We start from the raw sequence: 25,078 nt of genomic DNA, 5'->3' as shown, positions 1-25,078 counted from the left end.
ACACTGCAGGCTTGAATGATAAATAGGAAATTAGTAGAAGATAGTCATATTAATAAAATTGCTAATGTATAGAAAATGAACTGTAAATGTCAAATAATGCATGAAGTGACTCTACAGAGATTACAGCAATTATGATGTTACTACACATTGGTAGAACGTTCCAAATGACGCATGAAATAAGGTAACCTTATAGAAACATCACTGTAATGCCTGCAGAAGGCGGTGCATGGAGTTGTATTGTTTTCAGTTCCAGCAGAGTGTTCCATACTTACAAATCTTTCATGTCAAACTAAAAACTGTTTTCATTTAGAACAGGAAATGCCTTTATTTGAAACTACTTGAATTGCTGGGACCTTCAGTGTTACCTTGTTTTTTAGCCAGTGCTCAAACACGTTTAGGTGCTCTGACGACCTTAAAGTTACCTGATGGCAACTGTGCTGTTACCACTGAACGCTGTGCTGCATTGCACTGACTGTGTTGTGGCACATTCAGATGTTGAAACAAATCCGTTGGCTGTCGCTGTGGGTATCAGATGTTTCATGGGTGTATTTTAATGAATAATTACCAACTGGATTTTATGAAGAACTAATTTTAAAGCACTTTGCAAACAAGTGTCCCTGACATATGTTTTCTTGGCTGCTTAGGTCTTACAGGGCTTTGGCATAAAGACAAATGCTAGCCACAGTGCCAAACTTTGTTTTGCACTGTTTTTTCAATGCACTGTTTTTGCAATGTTTTTCCCTTCTTCCCCTCTCCCCTCCTGGGTTTGAATATGAATCCATTGTTAAGACAAGAGCTCTAAGAAATCTTTCTTTTCAATTCCTAATTTGAAACACTGTTAGGGATTTTGTGGAGATACGTAAATAGTTTCCAATCTAAGAAAACCCCAAAGACTGTGCAGGCTCTCTGTGTTTTTAGTTTTGACCCTTGCAAGCTCTCATTGCTTCTCTGTGCTTTCACAACTAGGTCACTTCTTGTATGCAACTGGGCTCAGTCGATCTGTGCTATAGGGATGGCATTGTACAATGTGGTCACTGCCGTATACGGAAAGTTCCAAAACTGTTTTTCTGAGTCCTCATGGTTGCTGGAAAAAGAAAGTCATTATTAGCCTATGAATAAAATGCATTGGAGGATAGAAAGCACTGAATGGAGAAATTATAAAAACAAATTGCCCAGAAAGAACTTAGTGTAAGTTTTAGGTTTGTAAATAAAAGTATGCAGTCGGGTTTTGGTATGCTGTGTAGTAAAAATATACAAACTCGCTGAGAATGTGAATTTGGAATTTGTTTCGAGAAGTAGGCTGGCAAGTTACTTGCTTATATAGAGCTTTAATCATAGTAAGTTCTCCCTCCTGCAAAATTGAACTCTGAAGATGTAGTCATTTGGGATTTCTGATGCATTTTATTTCTGAGCAGTTTTTCCAATTTTTCTGTGAGTTTTGATATGAAGCCATGAAATATAAAGGGTCATTAAAACAACAACAACAACAAAAGAGTCCGTGAAACTTCCAAATTACTTCAGAGGCTTAGTTTGGTTTAACAGATCCATTCCCTAATTCATGTGATTTATTTGTCTCTTCCTTAGCAGCTGGGTGTGTTAGCTTAAAAATTCCACAGTTGTTTCTTAAGGATCATGAAAGTACTTTCATTCTTTTTCTATATGGGTCTTCTAATCTGTGCGTATTTGTTAGTAAGTAGCTTTAAAGCAAGAGCGATATCTTCAGCATAACATTATATAAAAGTAATTAATCATACAAGTGTGGTAAATCAGAAAATCAACAGGCCCAGAAGAAGCAAAATGATGATTCAGCCAGCTATGTGAAGAAATCTTATCTGGTTATGAATTCACAGTACCATCATGGTGACTCTTCAGTAAGAGATTTTTAGATTTTGGGGCACAAATACCTAGTAGATGGCAACACATTAAGATTTGTACACCCAGGGAACCACCAGCAGATACATTCTTTTCCTTCTTTTTTCCTCAGTCCAAAGGAATCCAAAGAGGGATAAAAAATTTGTGTTATATTTTATATCAGTTTGCACCGGTACTTCACCATTCATGAAGTTACTCAGGTTTAGTCATTTTGGTTTTGCCTGAGCATGCTATAGTTCTTCATAGTTTGATTAAAGATGGGCGATACCAGTCTTAATTTTACCAAAGTTAAAAGTCATGCCAAGGCACCTGCTCTCACTAGGTCACACCCCATCATTGTGAAAGAGATTCTGCAGCTAAAACTACTTCAAGCAGTTTCAGCCTGAATACTCTTCCCCTTCGATCTTGCCAACTGCTGAGCCTTCTCTACTGTATGAGGTAGAATCAGCATCAAACAGAGGGGAGGCAGAGGAACCTGCCAGCACAAGCAGAGACGAACAGCATGTGGCCAGTGAGAAATGTCAGCTTTTATTGCTACTTCCTCAGTTGACCCTTTGTGAATGATTGCTCTGAAGAGCAAGATTTCTTTTTCCCAAGATGTTGCCCAAGTAATAACATTTCCTGAGGAGGTGATGAGTCTGTCCTTAACCTCTGACTGTTGGACAATAGGTTTTAGTGATATTTCCAAATGTCATTGATTTAAGAGATAGATATACGTGTGTTTGACACCTCTGATACTCTGAAAGTTACTGACGTGCCAGAATTCTCTAAATCTCTGCTGTGTGTTGGCTTAAATGCACTCATTTACCTAATTTACCTTCTCCTGCAAAAATCCTGTGTGAAAAAAGGCTCAAGTGGATGGCAAGCTGATATTAACAGTTTGGTGAAACTTTTTGTTCCACTTGTCCTACTCTTTCCCATGATTAAAGGCATGGGAAAGAGTGGATAGTGCACTACTGTGACAACAGCTTTCAGCGTCAGTAGACCTGGGCTCAAATTCCAATCCTGCCGTGGATTTCCTCTGTGGCTGCATATGGGTGTCAGTTCCACGTGTTTAACAGGAAGGCAATAGTACTTCCATGCTTTTCCCTTTGTTGTAAGGCTAAGTGTATCGAGAACTGTTCATATATAACTGTTAGAAAATTTCAGATAGAAATCCCCAGTTTTAGATAGAAGTGTAGCATGGCAGTAAAGTGTTAAATCAGTCCATCTGCCTGCCTCTTTTACTAGAAGGAATTTTATTGCACATCATGTATTATTTGCTGGAGCTCACTGCTAGTGAATGGAATACAGTGTTCTATACAGTCCTCTGTGAATATTTAGTCTTTTTAGGCTGCAAGATTACAAGATTTGCAAGTTTTCTGTTTTAACTGAAAGCAAGCGAAGGTGTATGTTTTCTCAGAGCTCTCGCAAGCACAGACTCTATGTGCTAGAGATAACGGAGGGAAATGCAATGAAACTACTGGCAAGCAAGCACATACTATTACTGTATTTTATTGAACACATACATCTTTCTTTAGACGTGTCTATCTATCTCTATCTACTCCTACGTAGATAAATGTGTCTAAAACAAGATGTGTTTTCATAGGGGACTTGTTATACAACTATCAAAAGATTAGATTTATTGTTTTTGTTGTTTCTTAAGGGCTTCCCTTAGATAGGGACTATGGGAGCTAGTAAGATGAGCACAGCATCAGCTCGAGAGCTCCAGAATCACAGACATTAAAGACAGAAAAAAAAACCTATTAGGATAGCTAGTCCAGCTGCTTTGTTATGCAGAGTTATTCCCTGTTGTAGATTAACCAATATTTCTTCCAGTCCTGTTTAATTGTGTGATGCAGTGGCATCTCCGTTGGGAGGCTATTACTGAGCTTAATAGATGGGAAGCTTATCTGACATTCATCTTAAATTTCTTTCTTTCTTTTTTTAGTTTCATGCCATTAATGGTGCCATCCCTCTTATACTCTAAATAATCACTTGCTCTGTTTGATCCTTTCTCCAAAGATTAATGTTATGTTCTACCTTGCTTGGAAACCATGCAACCAGAAATTCTCAGTTTTCCTTAATATAAGTTCAATTCCTTCAGCCACTTGATTTGTGTTATTCCTTTCCATGCTCCCTCTGGTTTCTGTATCTTACTTGTCCCTGATTGTTCCACGTACAAACTCAGGTAAGCAACTCTTACTCTGTGATGTAAACCTTGTACAGTGTATTTTTATCAGGTGCTGAGTTACCTAACGTTAGACAGACACATTTCCTGTTTATGCTGTTCCTGTTTGTTTTCATGTTCCGGGGGCTTCCATTCAATTCTGTGTCCGGAGCTACATCTGAAACTTCTGTTCCTCTCGCAGCAAGAATTTATTGTAGGTGATTGCTTAGAAAAAGGGTGTGTGTCTCATAGGTTGAAGGGTTCCAGCTTTGAAAGCTTTATAGGAACCTAAAATTTGATGGGTCAAATCATTGATTTCAACTTCTTTCTCAAAACCCAGCCTGCCAAGAAATACCATTTGTACATTTTTTAATCACCTCTGCAGAGCAAAGATGCATAATTCTATGTCACTGTTTAAGAAATGATAAGAGCCACAGAATCTCTGTGCATTGCATGGTCGACTAGTAAATATTTATTTTACATTGACATATCTTCCAGAAATACCATTTTATGACAAAGTAGAAGAGAAAATATAGTGTCAGATTTTTGAGCTGAAATATCATTCTGTATTCAGGTCTGTTTGTTTGGGGTTTTGTTTGTTTGTGTTGGTTTTGTTTGGTTGGTTTTTTTTTTTCTTTTCTTTTTTTTTTCCTGTTTTTTTTACCCTGCAGTATGATTTCATGGAACGCTTGGATGGGAAAGAGAAATGGAGTGTGGTGGAGTCCCCCCGGGAACGTCGAAGCATTCAGACCCTTGTGCAGAATGAGGCTGTGTTTGTTCAATACTTGGATGTGGGTTTGTGGCACCTGGCGTTCTACAACGATGGCAAGGACAAAGAAGTGGTCTCTTTCAGTACAGTTATTTTGGGTAGGTATCTCCACAAGCTGAGCGTTTTTCCTCTCTGTTTATACCTTCCCTTGCTTAAAGTCATAACGCTTTTGGTATTCGGCCTGTTTATCCTTATGTTAAATTGTGCATTTTTTTTTTCTCAACGCTACTCTGTCAAAAACTCTGGTAACGGGGTGCTGATTTTAATTTGCTGATTTCTCTTATAAGATTTTAGCATTCCCGTAGGTCATGAATTTAGTTCCGGGAAACAAGACTCAGATAAGTTCAGTCTGGATAGAGGCATTCCCCAATTAATATTCCTCTCCTCATCTCTCTCATTTTTATACTTCTTATTTGCTTCTCTGGAGAAACTGCTTTACACCCACGTGGAATAGTATCCAGCGGGAGAGCTGTTCAATCTTAGTAGAAAGACAGCATAAGAAACTGACACCTGTGAATGAGTTTATTGTTTGCTGTCACTCTGGAGATTGAGTGAGTTAATTAGCCAAATGCTGTCTTCTAGCTTACTACTCACCTGATAGTGGACCATCTCCTCAACATGGCAGAATCAAGAGCAGAAGAACATCTATCCTATGACCTGAGAAGTCAGTTTTGTTAGAAGAACGGGGTTGCGTTTAGTGGAAAATCAAACTGAGTCTGAATTCTCCAAGGTTTTTTGAAGATTTGTTGAACTTTGAAGCACTTAATGAACTTTGCTGAATATCTTGTCACAGTGGCATAAAAAATTCTGAGATAGCCTATGTGGTATTTTGGGTGTTAAATGGCACTATGTTTTATAAATTTGTAATTCCTGTTAGTTTAGGGAAAGAGAAACTGCAAAAAGTCCAAGTGAGATTTTAAGCTTGATGAAAAATAGTTGGAGGTCTTTTCCAGTCATGCCTGATTAATGATATGAAGCTTAATTTTTTCCTTTTACGTTAGTATAAAATTCAGTTTGTTGGCTTAAGTCCTAAAGGGTGTAGGAGGATAGCCAATACTACGTCACTAAGTATGAATGTAATTGTTTCTGTTAACCTCAATTAAGATGAAAAAATTATTTTTCTTTTGTATGTGGTTTTGCAAGAGTTACTAGGTGCTGTGCATTTTGATATAAATATATGTATTTGCATATTTGCCCATAGAAGGCTTTTTCTGCTTCTCCAAAACCAACAAGAACATTTGTGCTTATATCTTCTATGTGCCTACTGTGCTTAGAAAACCTTCAGATACCATAAGCTGTCCTTAAAAGAGTTGCCTGGTCTAGGCTACAACTTGCAAGAGCATCAAAGGTCTAATAGTCAGGTAGACTACTTGATAGTGCAATAATAGTAATTGGACTGAAATGTAGAGAAAAGTATAGTGCTTCATCCAGTTCAGAGGTTCTTCTACACACACCTGGTATCAGACATTTCATAATCAAAGGATCTGAGACAGCTGAATGTTTCTCTGATGTGGAAGAGAAGAAAGAGTAAGAGAAATTATGTTAACTCCCAGACAATACTAAATTTACCATGATTTTGAAGGCACAGAAAATGCTTTTTTGTGCCATGAAGCAAAATAATGAATAAATCTATAGACAAGCTTCTTCATGAGACAAACTGATATCTTTGAGCATTACGTTTCAATTTTTCTTTCCATTGCTTACATGAATTATTCCAAGAAGCCAAGCTAATGACATCTCTGAAAATTTGCTTTAGAGGGTTTTTTATTTGGTGTCCTGTAACTGTGAAATTAAATTTAAACTTGTGCTTGAATATTTTTCCTCTTTCCAGTTTAATTTGACAGAAAAATACTCTGTATGGTTTTGCTAATTCTAAATCTAAAAATTCCTTTCTGTGTTGTACAGCTGCCATTTGCTTGGTGTCTGGGACTGACGGAGCCATGTAGTTTGGGCCCACAGGTCCCACAACAACAGGGAGTAATAGTGAAGAGTAACAACATTCCGCTTAGATTTTTTGTTCCAATAATTCAGTGTTGAAAATATGTTCCACTGAAATCCAACAGCTTTCAAATGAAAGTGATTTTAAAAACTAATTTCAAAATTGGAAATTTATTTCTAGGTTGTTATTATGCAAAGTAGTGTGTATATTATGCAAATAATAACAGAAGTTGTGGAAAGTAAGTATTTTGGTACAGTTGAAACCTTATCAGGCTGGTGTGCTTACTCTTCTTAGATTATTGAAGTAATCAACACTTCAGTCAGTCACTTAAACTCTGGTGTTAAACCTCGTCCTCTGTTTTTACAGAACTCTTCTTCATCCTCTTGCATAGCTACTTGCACCTTTTTTATTAATTTTTTTAGGACAAAGAATGTTTGTCAGAGCAAGAGAGCTCCTCTTTGTCGTGTTCAGCAGATATTTCTGTCAGCTTAATTAACGAGGCTTTAAATGTCTGTAGAAGGAAAAGAAGATACACTCCTTAGGATAATTAGTTTCACGTGGAAGAGTGGTTTGTGCTAGATCAAAGTCTCATTGCAAAAAGGAGATTGTAGATTTTCCTGATGAAGGAAAAATGTTTGCTACATAATATGTTTGCTACATAATATGAATTCAGACATAGCTGTAGAGGTCTTAAGAGGCAGTGCTGTCTACCTGTAGGAACAGGGGGCTGGAGTGCTGTCAGAACACTGAGTTCTAATGGTGCTCAGAGACTTAATATGCGACTTTAGTATATCGCTGGATCTCTACGCTTAGTCATGCTGCTATCAAACTTGGTGCCTCTCTGCTTCACTTGAACTTTGTGGTATTAATATTATTGGGGATTGTTCTCCTAAGTATTTGAAGGCAAAATAAAATGAAGAAAAATTAATCAAATAATTTGTAGCCTAAATAGGAACCAGCTGATGTGCCTGTGATGCTTGTATTTCAGATTCAGTGCAAGATTGCCCACGTAATTGTCATGGGAATGGCGAGTGTGTATCAGGTGTTTGCCACTGTTTTCCAGGATTTCACGGAGCAGATTGTGCTAAAGGTATCATTTTCCCTGTGTTTACAAATAACCACAGTGTGTGTTTGTGATGTATGGATCCGCAGTGCCTGCTAGTTAACATGGGTCCAAGCTAGATTCAAATAGATCAATATGCATTTTTTTTTCTTGGATCTCTTAGTTAAATGTTATCAAGTGGAAGTTTTGCTACGTTGCTGCTGAGCTTGCATAACCACAACTTTTTTTGTGTCAAAGGTAGTAGGCAAAAATGGCAAAAAAAGACTTATTTTCTGTAAAAGTGGATGAATTATCATTACTGCTTTCTGATAATCATTAACTGGTCTGCAACAGAAGATATTATCTTCACTGATAACACGTAACATATCTTCTGGCTTTGCTGAGCCTTACTTCTAGTACATAGCATCTTTCTTACATATAAAATTACTCTTTGACCAAAGGAAGTTTGCCTTTAGGAAAATAAGTAGCGCTTGATAAAGTCTTAAAACAAACCTTTTCTTAAATGTTGATTGTAAATTTTAACACTAAAATTGGGAGATGCATGAACATCAAGGATTGAACAGAAATCTAAAAGACATCTACGGATTGGCAGTATGTGTTTACTAAGTCTTTCTGAGAGTTTGGGATAGCTGTTGTAGGGAAAAGATTCATAAAGGAGGACCTCTTTAGTTTATACAGCTGGTATCACGTATGCTGTCTAAAATCAATGACTTGGTTGTATTCCCTGCTGTTCCTGAGCACAGTCATAACATGTTCCAGTTTGCTTCCTTCTTAGTTTGTGTGAGATTTAGGCACACTATCAATATCATGTGCTTACAATTGTTTTCCCCAGGGACAGGTTTGTTAGTGCTCAAAGGGGGAAGGCCTGGTGCTTGAAAGCTTTTTGAAACACCTTAGAAATGTGCTCATTTCTTCTTAGATTCCTGTTCTAGTCCTGAGGACAGCTTGTTGTGCCCCACCTCTTCCCCTGGTGTAGCAGGGTGGCATCCACCATGCCTGTGCATGTCTATGAAATACTCCTTCAATATCCGTTACAGTTGTAGTGGAGTGAGTAACTTCCAGTCTGTCTCTCCATATTTGGCTCTTGAAGGTGCCCCAGTACAAAGAAAAGAAAAAGCCCCCAAGGGCCTTTAAAGCTAATGATGTTAGTTCAGTGCTAGCCCTACTTATTTTAAAGAATGCTTCAAATACAGCTTGCATGTTGTTTGATTAACTGAGAAATTAAGACACTTGGCAAATACATAGAGGAGATATCTATATATTACAAAGTAACTGGTGTGATAATGTGTGCTATAAATACACATTGACAGCTATATGCATTTCTGTGGTGTTAACCTGTGAAAGTGTATGCATGCAGTGACTGTGTGCTTCACTACCACTCTTCACACATACATGGCCATTAAACCAACTCATTTGCATTTTGAGTAGTGGAGCAGTCCTGCATTCTGTACTGAACCTCTGTGTAACACTGCATTCTATGTGAATTCTAGAAAACACTTCATTCAGGCTATGTCAGATAAATAGCTTTTCTATAGGGTACTTGTCAAACTGCATCTGTCAGGCTTCTCCTACCCCTCAGCATGTTCCCCCTGCTTCTCACTTTGTCCTTTCTATGTTGTCTCTTTCCCCTCAAAAGCAGAAATGGTTCCCTGGAAGCTTCTTTCAACTCTCTTAGTGTTTTCTTGTCAGACATCATGGTATTTCTAAAGAACAAAGAAGCTTGAAAACCACATAAAATGACAACATGGGTGCGTTGACAGCATTCTCGTGCTGCTGAGCAAGCATGTAGCTGCACATCAAGATACTCTGAGACCTACCCAGAAGTGTGCGGCAGAGTTGGAGTGTAAGGGCTGTGTGCCTCACCCGTTTCACAGGCGCTGTCATACCTGTTCTTGTGTCCACAGATTTCTCTGCTTACTTGAATGCTGATTGTATGTGAGAGCAGTTTCAGAAGACAAATCAGAATTGGGATTGCATGCGTGGTAAAACGCAGTAAAACAAGATAGAGGATTAAATCTTTTGTAGCATATTATATGTATGGAAACATGTTAATACACATTTACCATAAAGTTAAATTTATATTTAAGCTGTCACAAGTGTGGAAGGACGATGATTTTCTTTCCATCTGATTTTTTATTATTATTGTTTCTCTAGGAGCACATCTTTCAGTGCTTCAGTTCTCCACTGTCAAATAATTTGAGGCAAGACTCAAATAGAGAAATGTGGACAAAATGTGAACAAGCTCCTCAGATGGCTTTAAAAACTTGATTCATGCAATAACACAGCAATCTAAGAGCTTCACATTCAGTGAAACCCAAGTTTGATAGAGATGAAGCCATGACCCTTTACACCAGTGAATCCTCAGTTACAGGGCTGGTCCTGAGGGCATCAGAGGCAATGAATCTTGAGGGGAGTCACCTGCAAATTATTTGCAGAGGGTGCACAGGGACTCCCTCTGTTGCTTTACTCCATCCATGTAGTTCTAAAAGATAAAAATGAAGGAAAACTATGAGAGACAGCACAGATTTGACTTTGGATTCATTAGTTCCAGGAAAATACCATGAAAATTATTAGAAAGAGATGAACTTTTGTCCCAACCCACAGGCTGAAATACACTTTCATGCCTTGATTGAAGTGGCAGAAATTTCACTCTCTCAAATGCTCTTTTCAAATATTGGTTGTTTTTTTTTTCTCTCCCTTATCTGTGGAAACAACTTATTCTCAGGTAGCCGGTATCAACAAATTTACTCCATCCTTGTTCAGGCAAGATTCCCGTTGAAATCTTTTGGAGTTTAACCTAATTAAGAATTCCACCTAACACACAAAAAAGGTCATGATACATGTTAATCCCATGAGGATAAAATATAGCATATAAAGAAAAAGAAAGTCTGATACAATCAAAAGATAATTTAGTGGGTGGAGATGGATCCTGCTAAAGATGATGTGGCTACTTAAAGCCAGTGGAAGATTTGCACTAAATTGAACCGCACTGTGAGTAACCTCTCGTGCACAATTAGCTCTAGGAGTTATTGATAAGAAGAGATAACATGGCCAAGAATCGATTAAAGAATCAGACATGCAGCTATGATTGTGTTATTTTGGTGTGTTGTCACTTTTTTATTTTCATCTCTATTTTTCTGTAACCTCTGTAACATAACAACCAAGTATATCAAGACATCCTTCTTTCTTAGTGTTCCCACTGTTAATGTCTGATAATAGTTTGGTCTTTCAACCGCCAAATTCTGTGGTAAGTCTACAAGCAGGCGTCCTTCGTTGTGTCCTGCTTTTCACCATTTGTAGAGTTCAGTGTTTCAATGAGTTGGGCTCCTAGAAGTGACTCGGAGTTGGCTGTAATTTCATTTCATCTCATAATATTTTTGAAGGGCATGCAACTCTTCCACTCCTTTAACAAAAATACTTCCAAAGACACTATCATATTCTGTTTTACAAATGTGTCCAGACCCCCCTTTAATTTTGCGGTGTAAAATACTAGGATTTGCATCATAAGCATACTTGGCTAATCTGAAAAGGTGAAACAATGTACCATCACGTGGGATTTCTACATTGACATGATGTGTAAAGCCTGTTAAGAGACGGTGTCCCATTTGTAGAAGGAAAAAACTGGAGTCAAGTAGCTCTTGTTAGCTGCCATGAAGTTGCCGTTTAGCAGATGCTTTTAGTTGATTGTGCAATGTAATAAGAAACATGTTTAATATTTTAATCTAAATGAATTGAAGGCTTTTGGGTTTTTTTAAACCAGAAATTTGTGCTATGTTTGATTGGTTGACTTTTTAATCTGATTTTAAGAACTCTAATGATTCAGATTTATGTTATACGCAGTTTCTTTTCCTGTTCTCCTTGTGTGGGTTTTTCATTATTTTATTTTCATTCTGTTTGTTTTTGGCTTACTGGCAAAGGACGGCGCCACTTTAATAAGTATAAAAAGAAGGGTAGGTTTTTTTAAATTTCTTTTTATTTCTTTTGCGACATCTATTTAGTTTGAAATAGTTACTAAGCTGTAAAGTGCAGTCTATCTCTTTTTAAATTTATTCTAATGGATTTGCTGTTTCTGATGATTGCCCACACCACAATAAGAGTTCCTACCGCTGCCATTTTCTTTTTTATGTGTGTACTGTTAATCTCTGTATAAAAATGTAAAAAGCTGTCAATTATTAGGTAAGTAAGGTATAATTGCTAGAAGTAGCAACTCTTGCTTTTTCTCAGTTGTTATTCAAATTTCAGTTGTTTGGGACTCTTCTTGCTCTGAGGTTATCCAGAGGCATAGTGCTTGGGCAATGGTGCATAAAGTAATGGTTTTTTGTTCTATTGAATACTCTGCTTGAAACTATTCTCTTAGTGCCGTGTCCAGGATACTCCCAGTGGCATAAGAGCTTCTGGGAGTGATTGCAGTGGCGAAAACGTGAATTTCAGAGTGCATCTTGCTGAATAATTCAGTACTTGGTTCGTTGCTGTAGAGCATGTGGCACACATGAACGAGGGGTGTCCGGCATATGCTGGTAATGTATAGGAGTTAGTATTTTCTCTCTGTGTGAGTCAGGAAAACAATATTTGCCTTCATAACCTGGCTAGAAATTTTAGGAACTGAAAATCTTGCAAGCAGAGAGAAGCTCGCGGGACTTTGAAGGGAAAGGTGAGAGGTGATACTGATAGCCTTTCTCCTTTGCCTGTCCCGTGTATGTTGGCAGCCAGACAGAAGAGATGGGGCCTGTGGTGAGGCAGTGCTGCGGGTCTTTCGTGGCACAGTCAAACTGGTGAATGTGTGTCTTGAACTATTCAAGTGAATCACTGCAAACTCATGCAGTAACAGATTCTAGATCAGACAAGTGAAGAAGATGAAGAAGATTAAACATGATGGTACCCAATGCAGATTGGTTTGGCAGAGAAAAGAGTGGGAGAGGAACAATAGTATATGAAAACCACCATTTTTGTGGCATTGGAAAGAGATTGTCGTGAGCAATAGTACTTGTTAAAGCTAATCTATTATGGTGAGTGCTTTACAAGCAAACCAAATAAATAAAACCAGAGCCTTCCTCCAGGAATTTACCATGTCAATACAAGTTGAAATGGAATGAATGGGAACCAATTGACCGATGTGGAGATACAAAGAAAAAATGTGATAGGCAGTGTTATAAACACACTAGCGGTGTGGCTGTTGTCAGTTTTGGGGAACAGTGTGGTAAAAGGCAGTTCATTATCCCAATGGGGCAGATAGATAACATCATGTGGATAATGAGGGGCAAATAGGGCCTCCAAAGGAGACAGACCATAGGAAAGAGCTGAGAAGAGCTCTTTTTATTTAAGACTTTCAAAAGCATTATAAGTCATGGAGAGGTTGAAGTCAGAATTCTAGCAGTGAACAGTCTGGGGTGACGCAGGTGTGTATATGAAGTTGGAGCATGAAGTTCATGTTTCATGTGATAAGAGGAAAGGACCTGACACACACCTGGGAAAAAAGAGCAACATAGCTGAAGGTTAGATTAACAGATTAACAACAATTTTTGCAGCACTGTTGCACACAGTCATGACTGAAGAAGACTGGATTTATCAATGCTGGAGAAAAAAGTGTTGATTTAATGTAGATTTTATTTGCTGAAAGCTAGGGCAAGAATTCTGACAAACAGATGCAATGCAGAACAAATCTGTAAGACTTCGTCAAAGCCTGAACGTGAGGCGAGCAAACGGATGAGTCAAAAACAACATCCAGATTATGAACCTTAATGACAGGTAGAACTATGGTATTGTCCACTGTGGTAGAGCAAGAGTGCTGGGGAGGGCTGAGAAGTAGTGGGTTAGAGAGAAAAGAGAAATTGGAGAAATAACAACTTAATTGGCAAGCGTTTTATGTGTTCATAATCATAGCATGTCTCATCACACTGTACTCAAAAAAAAAAAAAAAAGTGTGCTTTTCTTTGGAAATTCTGCATTCATGACTTGTCACCCACACATATCTCACATCCTTTCTTGCAGTTGACAAAATTCAGCATGTTCAGCTTCTCTCCTAGTGTCTCTTTCTGGGTGGGTTTGTTTTTGGGTTGTGTGTGTTTATGTGTGTCTGTGTGCCAACTTATGTGTGTGCTGCAGCAGCAGCGCAGCCCTAGCTTGTCACTCAAACCTTCTCTCACAGTGGGTGGAAGCATCATTTTGATACTTGAACAGACAAGGCTGTCTTTGGCAATGTTCCTCTCCAGCAGTTCCCACCTCTCTGACTCAGTACCTTAAAATGCCTTTGTTACAAATTTTCTTCTCGTTTTCCCAGTCTCCTATTTTATTAGCAGACGTTTTTCATTTCTAGCAAACTGATCATGTCCTCGCTTGCCTTCCAATGAGTTCTATGTACAGGGCAGTGCTTGCCTGTCTGCCCTCAGTTTTCTTAGTTTTACAGAACTGCAGAACACTGAAAAGGGTTTTGTGCCATTAACTGTGCCTGAAATAATTACAGAATAAATAAATGGACATGTAACCTATTTTGACAATGATTGACAGTCATTGCCATCTCTCAGCTGCTAGCTTGCCTGCATGAAATGAGATAGTAGCTTTGATCCAGTGTCAGGTAGTCAAGTAGAGCCAACACAAAATCCACCACTCTAACTCTTTTTAATTGGCAATTTAAACAGGAACCAAGAACTGAAAGGGTCACGGGCTGAATTCTGTCTGATTGTTAGCGGTCATGGCTCCAAGAGGGGCTCAAGACACACAGTCAGTAGTGTGACAAGAAATAGAATACAAGAACCATCGTCTCTAGTCTGCAGCTTTCCTCATCAATCCTCGTGAACTCTGATGGAGATTAGAGGTAAAAACAGGGGACTGGAGAGTCTGGACTCCTGAATTCTACAACAGATAACTTGTTAAATTTCTGTTACAACACAAGTCATTTAGCATCTTAACATGTCATTGCTCCTTAAAAACAAGTACCTGTCCCTATACTACATTGTAGATTAAATGTGAGGATTAGCAGGTCTTTGCAAAGCATGTGCTCTTAGTAACAGGATGGTGACATAAGGTGCTCAGATAACTCCCTGCCTGCGCCAGGCTAGAAATCGGTGCTTCATATCCTTTGCTTTCTTTGTAAGGGAACATTTACAAAGTTGAAAGGGGACCCAGGAGCTACTTTTAGCATTGTGAATATTTGAGAAAACCGACTTTAAAAATATAGATTTCAACAAGCAAAATATTAACTTCTCGTTGTTCTTAAAGCTTTTATGGCTTCTGCTGATTCCAGCATTGAATTCAGGGTTATAAAGAATTTATCTACAGAAGAGCTTCTCCTGAATAATTTCAACTGGGAGTGCTCCCGTTGTTTAGAAGCACGTCCTTCCTCCTGTTTGTCATAGTTGTGCCTTTATAGTGCAGCAAAAATGCTTTAAAAATTTTTAAAATATTTATTTAATGTTGCTAAATATACCCAATACTTGCATCTAGCATAGCAACTTAATTCACATTTGTTTTCTATATTAAACCAACAGAAAACATGCAGCCAAGTTTGTGCCTATATATTGCATTGCCCTTTCATATGGTTCTAAATTAATGTTGCAGTGTATGAACTTGAGATTATGTATGACTCCTTTCCTCAAAGAGCTTGCAAGACAGTGGTGCAGCTAAGGAGGTAGACTTATTTCTATAGGAGAAAATTTCAAAGACAAGACTAACAGAATGAAAAAAAAAAAAAGGAAGTTGAGGAATTCAGTTATGAAGGAGGAGGGAAATAACTGAGGAAAGTTGCTAATGCCACTGCTGAACAAAACATGATAGATAAAAAGAAGCAGGCATGTAAGTAATTATGAGTCTCTGATTACAGTGAACACTGGAGCATCTTTATCTGATCACTCATCACCCAACCTGTAGAAATTCAGGGACTGAAGGCAGAGCCGAAGGCAGGGCTGTAGCTGAGGCCGACAAACTGGAACCAAGTGTTGTTGGCTTAGTATAAGGAAGTTTACTTTGCTTATGTCCAAGATGGAAAGCATATGGAAACACAGTAAAATCTTATTAGTGGATTTTTCTTCAGCAGCATTATAGTAATATTTTCATACTTAATAGAAGCAGGGTGTGTTCATTTGATCTCTCACAGCTGCTTTTGAAGTCTGCTCTATTATCAGTTACTTCGCTTTATCTTTCTTCTCTTCTTATACACGTGCAGCAACAGCACATCTATTTGCACAAATATTTTCTGTTTCAATGGGATTCCAATAAATAAAGGAGGTGGACATGCATACAAATACAGCAGAATGCAGCTTATTTTCTGGCAAGCCAAAAATCTTTCTTCCAATCTTACAATAGTTTCATCGGTGGCTCTGTGTTCTAACTCTGCTCTGCTGAGCTGAATTGTGCTCACTGTGATGTATGCTTTGTAATTTGCTTTTGTGTTTAATTGGTTAGCTTATTTAATTGTGTTGCAATCTACATTTTGTTTTTAGATTCCATTGTCTCCAAGGACTTGTACTGGTATTTGTTTATTTCATTAAGTTCTAAGAGTTTTGTCTTTGCAGTTGTGTTGGGATCATCTTGGAGTCCTTGTGAAGATAGTAAATGTCATTGAAGGAACTATGATTAAGTAGTATTGTAAATCACGTTATAGAAATAGAGCTGTTATGAGGTCCTTAGACATTTGCCGTCCCTGAATAACAGAAACAGCCCTGAATCACAGCTTCAGATTTCAGCACGCGCGACTTTTTTCGTATCTGCATTATATCTAGACTTGAACCTGTAATTTAGATCTTTTCCTATGTTTAGACCTTAATTGAATGAGATTAAATTCAGTTAGCTGTCATCTCCCTTCGCTTTCTCAAATAAACAAAAAAATTTCTAATTTTAATGTAGAAAAATCTTTAAATATCTGCAGCTAACGTGAAACTGTGCAGTTTATCATGTTATGATTTAAATCTTTTCTGCTAAATTTAATAAGGCCAATAGCAGTAACTGAAATGAGAGCAAAGCTGTCTGGGTTTCAAATACCCTGAACACTGCAGCCTAGGATGCAATCCTACATCTACTGCACTGCTGTTTAGCCAGAGCTAAATCAGTACCAGAGGAGTAATGGTTTTCACACCATTCACTGGGAACAGTGTAAAATGTTACCAAAATATTTGAAGAAATGTTGCTCTTTTTCATTTCTTTTTCTAGATGCTTACATGACTTCATGCTGTTAGTGCTTCTCTGTTGTGAATCACAACACACATGTTGGGAAGGATAATTCTGGTATTTGGTGTTTGCCCTTACTGCTGCTTCTTATGAGCTTGAAGCATCATTTCTTTGATTCCTCACAGGCTCTTTCCATTGAGATACCTACTGAAACCTCTGAAATAGTTTCGTTTTCCCTTCCTCCTCAGTTTTTCTCATGATGAAGTTATCCAGACATACAAATGAAGATCTACATGCTTGTCTATGACAGTATTCAATTTCAACATCTGTTTATTTCCATCTGTTGGTAGAAAGTAAAATTTATTTCTCTGCATGTTCCTGTAGTTGTATCAACTTCACTGCTTATATCTAAAACAGGAATTTCACAGCTCTGATTCTGTGTCACCAATTCCCACAGAAAAAAAAGAAAGACTTTTAGATCGCAAGGCAGTGTTTTCAGGACATTTTTATCCACCATCTATATTTTCCTCCAATCCCATATATCATGCAGAGAGTTGAAAAGAATTCTTCCCCCTGCTCCTTTTATTTTTTTTTTTTCTTACTTGCCTTTATTTTCAAAGGCACAAAATATATGGCAAGCTGATCAGTCACAGTCTCCTGTGGTAAACCAGAACTAGTGCAGGGTAACTTCCATTTCCTTGAATGCATTGATGCATATGAAAAAGAAATTGAACTGTGCTGCTCTTAAATGATGTTATAGATAGGGAGGACTCTAGCTGGATCGGCTGCAAATCAATCTACCATTCTGCAAATCATCTTAGTGCACTGCACAGAGAACTACAATCTTTCCTTTGATACAGGTAGTGATAGCTGCAGAGCTGCTGCAATCGTGGAGAGGGAGCAAACAGGCTGACCAAGTGTTGGCTCCACAATGTGCTGACAAGAGAAAGTCCTCGAGACAGTTGAACCCTGGCACAGCCAGCTGATTCTTCAACTGCCTTGCTGTACTCAAATATCCTCTTTTCTCTCTGTCTCCACTTTTTATTTTGTTTTTTACGACTTGAAAATCTTTTTTATATTCAGCTGTGGCTTTTTCAGTGATGCAGTACAGTGGCCTTTTTTTTCTTCCCCTCAGGATTTCAGTATCTTTAGAGAACTAAGAATTAAATCTTTGTTGAAGGCTAGCTAGATTGTCGAAGCTCATATTCGTACTGGCAGTAATGGAGCTTCAGCCATTTCAATCCATCGCTAAATTAGTTCCAATGTATCTGGATGCTTTGTAGAATGGTAGAGAAGGGAACAGCAAGTGGGGTCTTTTTGACAGATAACGTCACATGGAAGGCAATGAGAAAAACTATGACCTTTTTGATAAATTTGGCCAAAGGAAAGTTTGCTGAGTGTTCAGAAGAATGTAAATATTCATTGCTCAATTAATGCTGTTCAGTCACTTCTGTAAAAATCCTGCCATTTTTTTTGTAGAACAGCTTAAGTATTTATCGATTGAGAACTTCTATAACTCTCAAAATGGAGGCATCCCCATATCTCTACAGGTATTTTAAATGAATTGAATTAATCATAGGCTTAAAAGTCTCTAGTGATCTTCGTTAACTTTCCTGGGTTTAATTAAAACATCTGTGCGCTTTTAATTTATCGATTCATCCAACTCATATGTCATGTTTTTAACACACCCCAGCATGCTCTGCATCATTTTTAACCCGATTTCCACTTAACTAAAGCAATTAAATTCACCCCGGATTAATTAAAGCATCCATACTTTAGTGCTTAAGTCAGCGTGTGCTGCTTTCCCCAAATGGTTTCTGAATGTCAGAGATTTGACACACCTGATAGGTTTTTTGTCCTTCTGGAAATTCTTCTGTGAATCTCTTCCTTGCTTACTAATGTGCGGTCTGACGGAGGCAGATGAGGGAGCTTGGCACGGCGGGGCGTTGGGCAGCTGCAGTGAGGATTGCAGAGATTCCTGCCCTCCTGCCTGCAAGCACAGAGTAACACCACTGTTAAAGCAGTTAAATTATTTGTGTGTTCTCTAGTCAAAGCAAACGATTTCCTGAAGTAATTAAGAAAGCATCTAACGTCAGTAACTGTTATTTATAGTTGTTCATTCTTGTGCTTCTGGGTGGATTTCTTCAAGATGACTTCTGCTTAGAAGAGCACAGGGTCTTAGAGCGACCTAAAAGATGTTCTAGCTCTTCCAAATTGTCACTGTTCTTAAGAACATTTCAGCCTGACGAAGATAGTGATCTCAGAAGAGCAGGCAGTCTCGTCAAACACCATTCTTCCTGGCCATGCAAATATGTTTGTGAGGCATAAAGAAGAGAGGAAATGCACCTGGATTCATTCAGTCTCCCATTCCAGAATGATTTTCTTGGGACTAAGTTTACTAGGGGTGGGGCAGCTTCTTACCAGGGAAGAAGCATAAAAGTGACATAAACTAGTAGAAGTGAAACAACATAAGCTGTGAAGTGCTCTTAGAAGTTATTTCAGACTTTCATACCCATAAATGAACTCCAGTTAAAACTGACAGGTACGCAGACAAATAGTGAAATGTGCACCCGACTGATTAAAATAGGTTTCAAAATAAAATATGAAAGAAAGTGTTGTCAAACAAAACAACTGTATTTTTAAACTATAAATAAGAATACTCATATAATTAATGTCTCCTAATTTTTAGAAATGTCTTATGGGCAAACACTTGGTGTAACAAGGATTTGGTAATTTTTTATATTTCAGTTCTGTTTTGTTTAAAATAATAATGTAACATCTCGAGCCAACATTTTGAATCAGGGTGTCAGAAATTAACTTCTTAAATGCTGGGCTGATTTTCTAAAATGCAAATTTTTTCCATTCCTTTGGTTTTAGTGGTTTTGTGGATTGTAAGCCATTGATAAATGAAATTTTTTTTTAATCTAAATAGATATAACTTCACTTTAGGAGTTGGCTATAGGCAACAACTTGGTTGTAGCTTGTAAAGTGAATCTAAAATTATTCAGGGCTTTGGTATACAATTGTAGTAGGATTCAGCTCTAGCACCAGTAAAATATGTCTTCACCTGCTTACATCTTAATCTAATAAAGAGAAATTAGCATTTGTAGAGTAAATGCTGCATATGTGTCACCAAAATAAAGACCAAAAAGAGAAAAAAGCCAGTACAGTGTGACCCTATTCATGGGTTTTAGGTATTTGGAACTAGGCAGTTGTAGATGACAATTGCTTTGGGATCTTTCCTGTATTTCTACTCCAGTTGGCAGCTGACCTGGATTGCATTTATTGGTTTCAGATTAGACTGTCATAAACAGTAATCCAGTTTCTTTATATACTGGAAAAATCAGGCATAATCTCTCACCAGTAGCAGCTTAATCTCTGCTAAAAGGACGTCCAAGTGTGAACTATTACAGAGTCTGAATTAATTATCCCCCAGAGGAACTGCACTCAGAAGGTTCACTGGTAAGGTTCGTGGTAAGAATTTTGACCTACATCTGTCTTCAGTACAATTCCCGGTGGTCAGTGCAACAAATAACAACCTGATTTCTGTTATGCTAGTGTGTGCTTCATTTTTTTTATATTGCTAGGACTTTGTGCAATTGTGTCCAAAAGACTATATCAAAACTGCCCGATCTGTAGGTTCAGACAATTTTTGAGGGACAACTATAGAATGTTAATATGGTTCTATTAAAGGCTTGAAAAACATGTACTTTGTTTCGTGATACATAATGACTTCCCCCAAGCTTAGAGATGCTGGACTGCCCTGCACTATTGAGTACAGGGGAGAATTTTTTGGGCAAAACCAGGCTCAAAAAATTTGGGAATTCTTCTTGATGAGAAGACTCAAAATGTGTCCGTATGTTTGGTGGTGTTGGTTATGGTGTCCGAAGTAGAACCAAGTTTATGTCTGACCTCAAGAGAATTTTGTGTAAATCTCAACAAGTGCTATGCATGCTAATATGAGTGCATATCCTCCGCTGTTGCACCATACTAATCAGAGTAGGCCAATTAGACATACAAGTATGTGACCGCACCTACGGAACAGGTGATCTTCATGCAGTTTAGTAAGTGCGTGTGCACAATGTCAAGCACATTTCTCTTAATCTGTACTCTTTAGCAAAAGTTTCAGGACTGAAACTCACTTCCTCCTCCTGAACAGGAACATCTACAGATAAAAATATTCTTTATTTCTCTTAGGTCTGACGAGGTTCTTTACAGTTCAACAAGGACTGAACATCTCTTACACAGGAATATAAATAGTGTCTCTTCAGAATGTTTTTTTTTCTGAACGAATATTTGTATAGAGGTTATTCTAAGGAAGTAAAGCTGTAGTAATTGTTCAGACCAAAATTCCATTTTACCCAGGATTTCAGCTCTGATGGGGCATAAAGCACATAGTTGAAGAAGAGTAAAAATTATACCTGTCTTTGATGCTTCTCCAGCAAATTGTTTCAGTTCTAGAGGTAACTTGTGTTAGGGCTTCCTACAGTAGATGATGTCTCTTTGTGTACAGTAGCCTTTGTAGATTTTCATCTACATGTGGTTGTGTTCAGTCAGGGAATGTTCTTCCATGAGTTTTAACTTTTCAGGTAATCTTGTTAAAATTGGTTGACGGAACAGTTAGCAATACTTAGGATGTAAGGGCACTTCAGGTAATGTCTAAGTGCTCTGTTAATGCAGCCTTAAAGGTGCATTTCGTCTCTCAGTCCTAATTTTCCTCACTGCTTACCTTGTGAATAAGCAGTCACGCTCGTCTTTTATGTGCACCAACTTGTGGTAAGAAGAATCTGGTTTATAGGCAAGATTAGAGTTTACAAGCACTATGGATACAGCTGTTCTGGTCCTTACTCAAACAGTACCTCAACAGGCTTGATGCAATTTTGTCCATCCAGACCAGTGTCTCCCCTCACCAGCCTGCCATGAGCATCTCGCCACAGAATTCTGTGGTACATGTGTTGAAACATTTTGACTTGATACACTGTGACTCCTGACAGCTTGTCTGGGCTCTGAATAAGCCTGTAGATGGCACAAAGGAAGCTAAACTTATGCCCTATATGAAAATTTACCTTTGGATGTAAAACTGAGCTGCTTGCAAAATAAGAGCAATATAAGGGCGTTGCTTGTGACCTGTTCCAGGACAGAGAAGCGTTGCAGATGTAAGTTCAAAAACCTTTCAAGTCTGCGTATTTTTGTGCCCAGAAACTCTTTAACTTTCAAGATAAGTATACCAATTTGTCTATTTGATGAGGAGGAGCTGAGAAAAGTCTGCAGTAGAGATCTGACAGCCCAGATCCTAGTGGTGCAGGGCTCTCTCTGCACCAGGGTAATGTTTGCTCTACAGCAAGAGGAACCAAGCCAGAACTCTGCCTTCAAATCCTGTTTGGAACTTCAAGTGCTCTCAACCAAGCAGCTGTGTAACTAAACCGAGTTCTGCAACAGCCTCCAAGAGTTTGACTCCTCAGATATCCTTTACTGGTTTCTTGCCATGCTCTAGAAGAACACCTCTGGTGAGTATGTACATGTGAATGCTGTAAGTGTGGGTGAAAGGAGTGTATACACAGACTGCAGCTGGGATACCTGAGTGTTAAATGTCACTGGATGCAATGGTGGCTTTTGATGCCAGACCATTTGGGCATTATCCCTTACCTTCTCCCCTCCTAGTCCGTGTGTAACAGGCTGTTACCAAATCACCTTTCCTCATGCATCAGGGAATATTAACATTACTCCAAAATACCTATCCAAAGATAACCTTTAGAGAGAAAACTTTTAAAGGGATGTTTGGTCTTTCCTGCTCAATTCATGCTCTTAAATGTATGCAGCCTGCAGGACTTAAAGATCTGTAGCTGAGGCCCATGTTAGGAACTTTGTCTGGTTTTGTTCAAATACTGGTAAAGGGCATAATCACATCACCAAAACCACATTTAGGATTAATACCTGTTGTGCTTATTCAGACTTCACTCAGGAGATATACCCTTGTGTTTAACTCACCTGAGTGTTGCCATAAGTACTCCTGAAGACGTCTATCTGCTTTTTGACAGTGCTGGTGTGTGATACGCAATTGTCTTTATGCAACCTATCTGTCCACAGAAATGAGGTGGAACTTGATTGTTCCATTCCATAAACCAACCTTCCTTCACAGACTTTGAACAGTCACTTCTGTCCTTGAATAGGGGCCATCCACTTCACATAGGGAAAATAAGCGGCTGTACGTAACAAGAACTCTAGATGACTCTTGACTTGTTTGCACATTAATTGAAGCCACCTGAATGTAAGATTAGAGTGGACTGTTCGGGGTCTTGCCTTGCAGCAACATGGTCTAGCAATTAAGTGTAGCAGATGCTTCTTAGTCTTCTTAGACTGCCTGCTCCTGTTTTCTATGGAAGAGCAGTTTGATTCTCTCTCTGTTTCTCACTTAAGACAGCCTACAAACCCATAGCAGAAACATTAATAAGAGCTATTTATTACAGCGGTGACAAGCCAGCTACTTATAACCTACACTTGCTTGCATTCTTGCTTGTGTGTTTCTCCTGCAATCTTAGTGACAAGGCAGTCTTGGAAATGCCAAAATCTAACCCAGAACCTCTGCAATTTTTCTTATTGTCAAAGTGATATTCCTGTTACATAGTTTGTAGAATAGCCCCAGCAGAGAGTTGTAGATTAAACTTTATGTCTGTAGGTTGCAAGTGTCTTAATCTTAACTGTATTAATTCCATCCCTAAGGTTAAATGACAGATTCTCTCATTTTTCCAAAGTCATTTCTGGTGTCACTAACATCTTGGCAGCACACATCACAGTGGCAGACCACTGAAGGCAGAATACTGTTCGACTTAACATACAAGCTTCACAAGGACTGAATAGATTTATGAACCGTAGCGAGGCCTCTGACCTGGTAGAAGCATGGAGGGAGGAGTGAAAAGCTGTGACACGGCTTTCAGCTTTACTTAAATTCCTGAAGAACCATAGCAGAGTAAGGGAACACTAAAAAAAAAACTGTTGTGGGAGGAGCTCTTTACCCCAGGACGCAGCACCATCTAGTAGTCTTCCTTCTGCTGTGCTAGCCTCTGGTGTCCCAGAAGTTGAGCATCAGTGTGTGGAGGGTGGCACCAAGAAACTTGCCACTCATGATTACTTCAGGTCTTCAGGACAAGCTACGTTCTGATCACTCACCTCCACATCCTCTACACCATGAGAAGTGAAGAGAGGACTGAAGTAATTACCTTTCTTACAGTGATTTGGGAAAATGTATCAATGTCAGCCCAAACAAGACTTTTAATTGCAGTGAGATGGAGAGTTACAGACAAAGGAATTGACTGTGTCCCCAGGTCTTCATCCCTGAAGAGTGGAAGCGGTCCTCATTTGACCTGTATGACTCGCAGTGGCAGCAGTTAGCGTATCTAGGCAGTGAAAAGCCCATGTGTGCTGAGGAACTGAGATAGAGTCCATGATGTAAGGCATGCAGACAGGGGGAACAGTTAGTGGTATTGCATTCAAGTTGCTCCTAGTTCAGCGTGATGTATGTCAGGGAAGGGTGTTTCCTGAGGGTGTGCAAAAAGAGGTAAAACAGGCTGTCCTAGAGTGCATTATGGACATTATTTGTCTGTATTGTAATTCAATCCAGCTGGGTCAGTAACCTTAATTCTGAAACCACCTGCAAAAAGCAAAACTGGTAGAACTTTCGCATAAACTTTTTCACTGAACTCAGTAAAGCACTTGTCACATGTGAAATCAGAAAGTTGCTGCTAGAAATAATATTTTACTCAGACTTGTATTCATTTTTGGAGTGACGAAGAAAAAGATTGAACAACTCAGTAAGAGAGAACACCAGGAATGAAGCAGAATTAAGTCCTATTGCAACCAAAAGACAGACAATATAGCCCTAAGACAGAAGAGGGGTAGAAAAAATCCTCATACTAATTTTGTTATTATTCTACTGTGGAAAAAATAGGCTAAAAAAGATTATACATGTGATATGTGGCCCATCAATCTGTAGTCTTAATCGAAATAATTCTCAGCACTCTTAAGTTTTAGCTAACATCTCAGGTTACAAATCTAAAAATATTTTTTTTTCTGATCAAGTTTTTCCCATTTCAAATAAGAAAATTCTTGAAAAAAACTATCCTGAAGAGTGTTTTTGCAGCAGATCAATGAGACAGCTAAGATTAATAAGGGTTACAGGACTAACAGTGG

General features: G+C 38.5%; 1 protein-coding gene across 3 annotated transcripts in view; it reads left to right on the top strand.

Annotated features, from left to right (window-relative positions):
- Positions 1-25,078, top strand: part of TENM2 (teneurin transmembrane protein 2) — a 520,319-nt gene that overhangs the window by 406,935 nt on the left and 88,306 nt on the right. For all 3 annotated transcript variants that reach the window (XM_074155640.1, XM_074155639.1, XM_074155638.1), the window contains 2 exons: positions 4,693-4,888; positions 7,718-7,819. In XM_074155640.1, the coding sequence (XP_074011741.1) occupies positions 4,693-4,888; positions 7,718-7,819 (298 nt within the window). The remainder of the gene's footprint in view (positions 1-4,692; positions 4,889-7,717; positions 7,820-25,078) is intronic.

The sequence above is a fragment of the Numenius arquata genome, chromosome 11 (genome assembly GCF_964106895.1).
Source record: "Numenius arquata chromosome 11, bNumArq3.hap1.1, whole genome shotgun sequence".
Lineage (NCBI taxonomy): Eukaryota > Metazoa > Chordata > Aves > Charadriiformes > Scolopacidae > Numenius > Numenius arquata.
The sequence above is the reverse complement of the archived record's forward strand: the minus strand, read 5'-3'. Positions and strand labels throughout refer to the sequence as shown.